This window comes from Notamacropus eugenii, chromosome 3, assembly GCF_028372415.1.
Source record: "Notamacropus eugenii isolate mMacEug1 chromosome 3, mMacEug1.pri_v2, whole genome shotgun sequence".
Taxonomy (NCBI): Eukaryota; Metazoa; Chordata; class Mammalia; order Diprotodontia; family Macropodidae; genus Notamacropus; species Notamacropus eugenii.
The window spans coordinates 332,704,904-332,714,985 of record NC_092874.1 but is presented as its reverse complement, the minus strand read 5'-3'; the positions used below and the strand labels follow the sequence as shown (position 1 = coordinate 332,714,985).

At 47.1% G+C, this 10,082-nt stretch overlaps 1 protein-coding gene across 1 annotated transcript; it reads right to left on the bottom strand.

Moving 5' to 3' along the window:
* Positions 1-652: 652 nt before the first annotated feature.
* On the bottom strand, positions 653-9,732 carry AQP3 (aquaporin 3 (Gill blood group)). The gene is made up of 6 exons (XM_072597015.1): positions 9,460-9,732; positions 4,534-4,660; positions 3,945-4,082; positions 2,848-2,966; positions 2,223-2,440; positions 653-1,977 (listed from the first exon to the last, which is right to left on the bottom strand). Exons 1-6 carry the CDS (start codon positions 9,565-9,567, stop codon positions 1,809-1,811), a joined length of 879 nt encoding a protein of 292 aa, XP_072453116.1. The 5' UTR covers positions 9,568-9,732; the 3' UTR covers positions 653-1,808.
* Between the last annotated feature and the right edge of the window lie 350 nt (positions 9,733-10,082).

The following is a 10,082-nucleotide window of genomic DNA, read 5'->3' as shown; positions in this document are numbered from 1 at the left end:
TAAACATTAAAAAATAAAAATAAAAAAAATAAAAATTAAAAAATTAAAAAAAAAGAATACAGCTGCCCATTAAAAATGAAATAAAAAAAAAAAGTGTGCACATCATGATAGAAAATTCATTGCCCTGAACAGACCTTAGGTTTCTCAGAGGATAGGCGAGCAGGCAGGCAGTGAATTGTACAAGCTCTGGTCTTGGAGTCAGAATGGTCTGCCTCAGAAACTTAACAAGTGTGTGGCCTTGGGCAGGTTACTTAACCTCTCATTTATTTATAAACCTTTTCCTCATCTATCAAATGGAAATAATAACAGTTGCTATCTCATAGAGTTATTGGGAGGCTCAAATAAATACAAAGTGTTTTGCAAACTTTGAAGCATTATAAAAGTTATTATTAGATCTCTTAGGTCTGGACAGCTATCTACTGGGCACAGTAAATAGAAAGCCAGCCCTGCAGTCAGTAAGACTTGACTGTGCTTTACATGTCACCAGATGAACAAGAGGGGCACCCCACCCTGGAGTCAGGAAGACCTGAGTTCAAATCTGGCCTCAGACACTTACTAGCCATGAGACATGTGACCCTGGGCAAGCCAACCCCAATTGCCTCCAAAAAACCCAAACAGATGAAAGTAGAGAAACCCACTGTAATCAACAAGGTTTCTGTGTAAATGTCTTTATTTTAAAAAATACAAGAAAGAGTGTATTGGGGTGGGGGTATCCACACAGCAAATAAGGAGTATTTAAGGAATAGGCACCCTCATTTGACCCATCCTGGGAGTGCCCAGAGGGAATGAACACCCAGGACCAAGGACAAAGAGTCATTGGTCTGGGAAGGAAGGCCCCCAACCCCAGCTGTAACATTTGCCAAAATGAAACATACACTTGTACTTAGCACCCACCCCCTCAGGTCAGGGTTCAGGTTTCAAACATGGAAATGACTTCTGCCTATGTGCAGAGCTCTGAACCTCAAATTGTGAGTCTCCCCCCCAACACACACACATCCCTAGGCAAATTAATGTCCTTCAAGAGGTTTTTCTGCTATCTCTGACTTCCCCCCTTCCCCAAAGCCTAGCAAGATCCTCTATTTCTGGGTCTCTCTCCTTTCTAGGACATATATACCTATATGTACTCTCTCCCTTACACCCATCTCTTATTCCTGGGCACGCGCGTGTGCGCACACACACACACTCACATACGCATACACATTTGGACTTTTCTTATATTTGCACTGCCTCTCATGAATCTAACATCACCATTTAGAATCCCTTTCATCTGAGCCTCTCCCATATCTGGAATGAGTGAATGAATGAGTCTGGGACTTTCCCAAGGCTAAAATGCCCTCGTACATCTGTAACTACCTTCACACCTATGTATCTTTCACATATTTGGACCCTTTCACACATCTACTGAGCTTCTGGCTATTGCCTTCCCCTCTCCTTTTCCCTCTGAAGAACCTTCCAAGAACTCAAAGTGATTTATTATTTCTGGCAAATATCCTACTTCAGGTCTGGCAATCTCACGGCAAGGCTTAAATCCAACATACATTTTAAACCCATACTGACCATGATTCCCAAGGATTCATTAACCCCTAGGATGAGAAGAGAGGTTTGAGGGGGCTTTTTTTTTAGCATTATTGCCAAACATAGTCCTCAGGAAAGGGTCTCCCAGGGCCAGAGGAGTGGGAGGGATGGGGACCAGAGAGGTGAAGGCTATGACTGCTTTGAGGGGGATGTCTGTGGCAGTCCTATCAGTGTTAGTTCCTAGGGGAGGGAGTGGGGGGATCCTGGAGGGAAAGGGATCTGGAACTCTCCACTCAGATCTGTTCTTTGTGTTTCACGTGAGCCAGCTTGACGTTCTCCTGCTCTGTGGAAGGAGGTGGGACCTCCAGGTGAAAACCGACCATGAACTGATAGACAAAAACTCCACAAATGGAACCAAGAAGGGGTGAGACGATGGGCACCCACCACCAGTGCCGACCAGTTCTGGAGGGAAAGAAAAGGGAGACAAACCTGAGTGAGTCCCCTGGTATAGCCCAGCCACCCCTCTTACCAAGGCTATAATAACATACATATTTCAAGATAGCCAGGAGGATATTGGATGCTTCCCTGATGGCCCTTGAGAGAATGCAAAGCAGGAGGAGGCCCATGAGGGGAACCAGGGTGGAAGCTGGAAGTGGGAGTCAAAGAAGTTGAAAGAGGGAGGGAGCAGCAAGGCATCTATTACTTACGTGAAGACCTCAGAACCCCAGCCAGCAATGGCAGTGAAGAGGCGGGGACCAAAATCTCGAGCTGGGTTAACAGCATAGCCAGAGTTGAAGCCCATGGATGTGCCAATGACCAGTACCACGATACCAACAGTAAAGGCTTCAAGACCACGGGGAACTGGGTTGTTGTTGGGGTCCACAATAGCTAATACACAGACGATGAGTGATGCTGTGCCAATGAACTAGGATGGAAGAATCCAGATTGAGAGAAAGTTCTGGGATCACAACAAATCCACTGTCTCCCTAACCTTTTAAGTCCCCTGATCTCACTGCCCTCATTCTCTACAATCCCTCTCCACTTGCCCAACCATTTCCTTGCCTCTTAGCTTATCTAAAATTTACCCATCATTGGAGGTCCTCCACACTCAAGGAAGCATCCCTGACTGACTCCCTCTGAGCTCCCCAATCACTTAGAATTGGAGCTACAAGATCTTCCTCCTTAATCATGTACTACCCTGCTTCAGCCTTTATCTCATTTAAGTTCTATTTCCCCAACTAGATGAATTTGCTGCAATGGACACAGAGGCTTTTTCTTCTGTCTCCCTCACAAAGGTTGGAGGGGATGCACCTCCCCCGCAAAGCATCTTACCTGATCAAAGAAGCCATTGACCATGTCCAAGTGGCCAGAGGGGTAGGTGGCAAAAATGCCAGCAGTGCCATTGGGGCCAGAGACAAAAAGTTCATTACCAGCAAAGGCATAGATGGCATCTGCAGAAAGATCAAACCAGAAATAAAGGATGAGGATGGAATCCCACTGTCTCCCCTAATGCAAGGGGAGTGCAGCAGGGAAATAGGAGTTCTCCAAAGGCAGGTTAAGTGTGAGAATTTTATCTCCCCTTTCCCCTCCCCGCTACATCAATTAGTCCACTGAGAAGCCATACAGACAATTTTTGGGGACTTATAGGATCATAGATGTGGAGCTGGAAGGAACTTCAGAAGCTCTCATTTTACAATTGAGGAAACTAAAGTCCAAGGTTACCTAGTATCCAGGTCCTTTGACTTCAGTGTCCTTTCCCCTATATTATGCCTTCACCTCCTTCCTCTAAGCCCATCCCTACCTTCTTCTATGAGTCCCAGAAAGATGGGAAAAGTGAGAGGTGGAGAAAGCTATTTGCCAGACAGAATTTGCTCTATTATGCCTCATACCCATCATGCTAGCATAGGCTTCTGTGGAAATGATATGCCCATATCATTTCTGTGGAAATGGCCCGGTGGGCCATTATCATTGGTTCTAAGGAGAATGTTCCCTCAGTGGGTGCAGGCACACGCACTTCATGATCTTTTTCAGTATATGCTAGCCAGGAAGATAGGGCATTTATATGTTGCTCCATAAAGGCACAATGAAATAGCCAAAAAATAAGTACCTTATTACATCAGAATTGGGGCGGGGGTGGGCAATGGGGGGGGGCTGGTGTTGAGTAACGAATGGTATTACCCAACTTGTTTATCTCTCCCCTCCAATGCTCCTCCCTTTGTTCCCTTGATGGGGGGCCCCAGTGAGTCATGTACTCATGTGGCTGCAGGGTAGGGCAGCCCCTCTGTCAGCACCTGGCCACTATGGATAAGTCGGTGACCGGGGGTTGAGGGAATGGAGGGAAAAGGAGGAAGGTAGAGGGGCAGGTGAGAAAGTAAGGGTAGGGGGAGGTGTGGAAGGGAGAGGAGTTCAGAATCCTTGTGGATCCTCACCATAGTACAGCCCAAAAACAATCCCAGCCCCTAGGAAGGCCCCCAATGTCTGGGCCAATGCATAGATGGGCAGCTTGATCCACGGCTCCCTCGCCAAGAAGCACATGGCAAAAGTCACAGCTGGATTCAGGTGGGCCCCTGGATAGAGAGAAGACAACGATTCAGACATAGCTATGGGGTGGGGGAGTGGTAAAAGCAGAAGAAGAGAAGCTAGGTATTTAATATCTTATCCCTAGTTAAGGTTCTGATGCTTAGCTTAGCTCTAGAACCAATTGGTCAAAATTGCAAAGAGCCAGGTTTCAACTTTCTATAAGAAAGAATATATTCTATAAATGAAATGGTATATCTTGTGGAGAGTGGGCTTTCCATCACTGAAAATGTTCAAGCAGAGTCAGGAAGACCACTTTTCAGGGATGTTATGGAGAGATCGCCCACATAGGGTGGGAAATTTCAATTCTAGGTTTCTAAGATACAGGACAGAATCCCTTGAGTCTAGAAAAGGGCCTACAGGTCAGGGTGTTTCCAGTATCTAAGGGAGGCATTTCAGAGGTCAAGTAATAGAGAGGATATTAAGGGGGAGAGGACATACCAGACACTTGGCCAGCAATAAGGATGCCCAGTGTGACTGCAAAGCCAAAAGCCAGGTTGATGGTAAGAAAGCCACCGTGGGTCCCTCTACTCAGCACAACCTGGGCCACAGAGCCACAGCCGAACATCTGTGATGGAGAAATATGGGGTGAGATTGAGGATCACTGAAGTGGCATGGAGGGTTCTCATCCATGCCTCCATAATAGATACCATTTTATGTGCTCTCTCTCTCTCTCACCCACACACACACACACACACACACACACACACACACACACACACACACACACACACACACACACCCCTTCATGAAGCCTCATGCTACCATGTAGCCAATTTCCTTCTTGCTGCCAGTGGAGACTTCCCTCCTACAAAATAATAACATAGTGTATAGCCTGAAAAAAGTCATCTGATAAGCAGCTAAGGGCAGTATAAAGAGCACTGAACTAGGAATCATGAGACTGTTTATATTTCTTGTTCAATCACTGTGTGATCTTGGGACCATCCTTTAACCTTCTGAAGTTTCAATTTCCTTATCAGTAAATTAAGGGTATAGATCCTTCGCTGTCAAACTTAACAAGATTATATGAAGGATTACAAGAGTATGTGGAAAATGATTCTAAAAATTGGAAAGCTTTGTACAAATTTGAGGGATTACAGTTATTTTGTTCCAGGATTCTTCTAATACAAGGTTCTTACATCCTTCAGCCTTTCAGTCCTCTGATAAACCCTCCCCCTTCCAATAGAGATCTGATGATCTCGGATGATGACACTATATTAGGGCCTCTCACCCCAGAAAATTCCCTTTAAGATCCTGAAAACCTCTATCTCTCCTTTTTTCCCCACTCAATCCTCTTCCTATGATAAGACCCAGTGACCTCCAAAATTGGTCTCAAGGGATCAAAATTATCTACTTATAAACATCTAATTTGGAGTCTTTTCTCCTTCATTCTCTTCTCATTGCCTCTTCATCTCCAAAGATGCTCCATCATCTCCTAGCTAATTATAACATATGGAATAAAGATGCCCAAGGGACAAGTCTAACTTGGAGTCACCCATACACATTGTTTCCTCTGATGAGACAGACAAGAAGGAAGGTTTGGGGAAAGACCAGAACAATGTGTTAGTCTAGGGTTAGGATTTCTCGGTCTTATCCAACTAGAAGACTATAATTTTCAGGATATTTGGGCATATGCATTGGTGGAAGGATTTCCTTACAGGGAGTTCTCCACATTGATTAAATCACAGATCTGGAACAACAAAAATCCTCTCCACAACAAATATGCAAACTCCAGACCTCAATCGCAAATAAGAGGCAGTAATACAAGATCCTTAAAGTAAAATCCTGACAATCCTATCCATCCTCCCCTCACACATACACAGACCCCATAGACCCACAGACCTAGACCCAGACATACACAGACACACAACAGGTACAGACACCCACACACCCACACAGGCACACACCATGCCCTGACAAGTCCTGGTTAATTTCTTTTCCTTCTGTGAGTCCCTACAAGTCTAAGGTTTAATGCCACTCATTAGGTACTGAATTCCTTCAGCCTTTCAACTTCTTATACTGCTATCTTGAGCTGGTATTTAAGCCGGATTTTATTGTTTAATCTCTGTCTCTCCACTCCTCTCCCCCTCCCCCACTCTGGGAATTCAGCATGAGGCTCAGCACCAGGAGGGTAAGTGAGGGGGAAGTGTGGTGTGTGGAAAAATGGATAAGTGTTTACTTGATTTGAACCCTGGCCCCACTGAGGTATGAAGAGCCTTAATTAATCCTCCCTCTCTGGAGAGAAGGAAAAAGAGGGTAAAGATACACTTTCAAGTGATATATTTTTTAAAGTAGTTGGGGTAAAGGTGAGAAGAAAGGAAGACAGAAGAGACACGGAAAAAGGACAAACACACTAGGAGAATCTTTGGTGCAACTCAACAAACATTTTCAGAACGTAGAGGGAAAAGAAGGAGGCTGAGGAGGGAGGTAGAGACTGTATCTACAGGGCGGTGCCACCAAAGTGTCAGCTGAATAAAAATAGGTAAGCAGGTAAAGATCAAAGGTATGAAATTGACAGAAAAAGAGAAAAGACAAAAATTGGGGTGATGCATCAGGGGAAAATATCGCCTAGTCCTGGAGCACTAAGTTTTGGACCTAGCCCAGGGCTAGCCTCCACTTCACTCTCTATGCTGATTGTTTGGGGAGCTGGCCTAGTTCCAGAGGCCAGGGAATAGGGTTGGGGATGGCTAGGAGCCAGTTCAGAAGGAGTCTCCTCGTGGCTAATTTTCCTCTTCCTCACCCTAGAGGTCATCTTGGCCTATCCACTTATCTCCCTCTACTGGCCCCTTCTCCCTCTCTTCCAGAAGTCAGATGGTGTTGGGGGTCTGTCCAGTTCTCAGTAACACTCCTTCCCCTCTTTATGAAAAAGGGATTGCTTTCTCTCTTCTGGACATCTAACCTCACTAAATCTCTCTAATGGCAAGATTTCCCTCTCCCAGATGAACCCTTAGAGACTTTCAAACCCCAATGACCCTTTACCCTAACTCACCCAGGGTTACCCCTGTCCCATCATCCTATCCTCAGGGCTCCTGAGTCATCCTCTGTCCCCTCTTTCCAAAACATAGTTCCTCCCCAGCTGGGTCATCAAGCTCATTCAGCTTTCATTGGCACACCAACACCCACACCCACATGCCCAAATACACTTGAAAGGTACCTCCACAAACATCACACCCCAGTCCTCCTAGTCAGTATGCATTGAGATTATTCTTCTAAACCCTTGGTGGAATAGGCAGAGCACTCTCCCATGCCAAGGGCCTTTAATGATCCCTGCACAGTCTCTCCTCATTTCACAATGCAAGAGCAGAACATCTGAGGCTCAAAGAGGGAAGGATGGGACTTCCTTCAAAAATAGGAGAACCAACCCCATTTCCAACTAAATCTTAGAAATGCTGGTTTTGCATGACTAATGTGGAAATATGTTTAATATGATTGCCCATGTATAACCTATAGTATGCCATTTTGAGGAGAGGGTAAGGAAGGGAAGGGGGAAATTTAGAACCCAAAATCTTATAAAAGTGAATGTTGAAAATTAAAAATAAATATAGTTTCTAAAAAAGAAATGCCTGTTTCAAAAGCAGAGGAGGGGGAGGGGGAATGATCCCATGGAGTACTTAGAAATGCACTCTCCAGACCACGGAGCTCTACTCTAAAGCCTCAATGCATGCATATGCATGGGAAGGGGAAAAGGGTGGAAAGCAAAGAGACACTGAGACCTAATCCTATCCCCAGACTCCACCTTAAAGCCCTGCCCTCCTCTCTGGCCAAGAAATAGAACGGTGTTGCCTTGACGTAATTATGTAGAGACAACAAAGATGATACAGAGATCCACCTCTTTCCTCCCAGTCTCACGCTACAGTCCTGGTCTCCTCTTCTGCTAATTGATGGCACTATCTTGCCTGAGTATAGCTGCCTGCAAACATGAGGGATGACCATGTCTCCAGATAGCTGGTAGAGCCTTGCCAATCTACACTGGGATAAGGGGCAATAGTGGCAAAGTGCATTCTCCCCCTCTTTTCAAAACCAGGGTTATATCTCGAAGTTCTGGGCTCTGCATTTTAATTGTCTAGGTCACCCCATATCTATATGTTCCTAACTGCCTCGGGCACACTGCGCCGGGCTTCTCCACCAGCAGAGAACCTGGGGCAATAGATAAGAAGACACTCCCCATTCCACATACACGCGAGGGCACCCACACTCCCTCTAACCCTGCCCTGCTGCTCCACCCATATTCACTCCAACCTCTGCATCCCACCACCACCCACCCTCCAAGCCTTCTAATTCGATGTCTGCTGCCTCTATTTGCACAGAGCACTGAACAGCTCTAGGGAAATGAAGAGGGATAACCAGAAGTATACAACAAAAACAACGTAACTAAAAATAAATGAAACTGAGCACCTTAAGTATAACTAAGAGCAACTACAAGCAAAAGTAACAGTAGAAATGAAGCATAACTGGCTACCGGAAGAGGGTAAGAAAAGGCGAGTCACTGAGGAAAACCGCGGAAAAAAGGCCGTAGAAGTTACCAAGAGCACGCACGAGTACAGTGAAAGTTAATTTCATTTTTCTCTCAAGATGATTACAGCTCTTACAAGTGGCAGGGACCACAGAATCTATCTAGTCCACCTCCCTCATTTAACATTTAGGAAACTGAGGCAGACACGTTATGTGAGTTCCCCAAGGTCACAGAGATGAGTGAGAGAGACAGAATTTAAGCCTAGGGTGCTCTGATTTCTCAGTCACTCCTCTTCCCAGACCGGCAGATTTAAGCTGTCATCGCCCTGCTATCGACAAGGACCCAGCCCAGGCCAACATCTTCCCATCACACAAGACAGTCATCCCCAGATACTTGAAACGAATTCTTCAAGTAATCCTAACCGCCTACTGACCCCAGATCTCAATATCTTTTATACAGTGTAACTTTTGGACTTCTCTAGGTTTAATTATTCATTAGGGACCAGACGTTGTTGTCTTAATTAATCCCCAACTAGGCGTCTCAACCCCCTTCCTTCCTGGCAAAAGCCGAACCCTCTGCCCTACTCGTCTTGAAGCTGGTTAGAATCAGGATCTCGGGAGATGAGGGGTCGGGGCTTGGGGGTTCAAGGATTCAAGCGGGGGCCCTTAGCACCCCCCTGCCCCAGGGTGGGTGCCATCATTCTGGACCCTGATGGAGCTGTGGGTGGATGAACAGAGAGATGGCTTTGAAAGATGTCAATGAAGGGACTGGGGGGTGGGGTCGCTTTGGGGACCTGGGGAATTAAGGCGAGGAATTTTCCTGTCTTCCAAAGCAAACTCCCTCCCCGGTCCCGAGCCCCGCGCTTCCTCCAGTCTTGCTGTCCTCCGTATCCTCTGTCCCGTTTTCTTCCTTACCACCAGGATCAGCGTCCCAAGGCATTCAGCGAGAGCCTGGCGCAGCAGCCGGTACCGGACCCGCAGCAGCTCCCCGCAGCGCGACACTAGCTCCTTCTGACGGCCCATGGTTCGGAGTGGGGCAGGACCGCGGGGCAAGAACTCGAGTAAGCGTGAGAGCGCGTGTGGGAGCTGCGTCCGGGAGCGCCTGAGCTGCAGGTGTCAGAGCAGAGGAGCAAGAAACCAGAGGGAGAAGACAGGAGCGCACCCTCCGCGACCGCGCTGCGGGGCCCCTGCAGGGACCGCGCTTTATAAGGAGGCTCCTCTGCCCTCCCGGCTCGCCCCGCCCGCCGGCCTCCCCGCCCGCCCAGCCGGAGCCTGCGGCTCGTAAAGGCGGAGAGGGGCGCGCCTGTTATAGGCTTCCTGGGGAGGGGCGAGTTGGACCTACTACACACTCCCTCCCCACCCCCCAACCCTTTTGACAACTTCCCAAGCAGCTTTAGGATGGGGCTCACCTCTCCTGGAACTGAAATGGGAGAGTAAGACCTCTGTTCCAAGTTCTCCCTCGTTCCCCCCTCCCCTTTCGCCCTTCTTTCGCCGGTGACCGGCGTTTGGGGTTTTGGAGAGAGATGAAGCCAGGCAGG

What these genes read in the sequence shown, in the direction of transcription:
- AQP3 (XM_072597015.1), bottom strand. Translation starts at nt 9,567, where the DNA reads ATGGGCCGTCAGAAGGAGCTAGTGTCGCGCTGCGGGGAGCTGCTGCGG. An exon ending in TTGGGACGCTGATCCTGGTG is followed by an intron (nt 4,661 to 9,459) that starts GTAAGGAAGAAA and finishes TCTCCATCACAG; the next exon opens with ATGTTCGGCTGTGGCTCTGT. An exon ending in TCAATGGCTTCTTTGATCAG is followed by an intron (nt 2,441 to 2,847) that starts GTAAGATGCTTT and finishes CTTCCATCCTAG; the next exon opens with TTCATTGGCACAGCATCACT.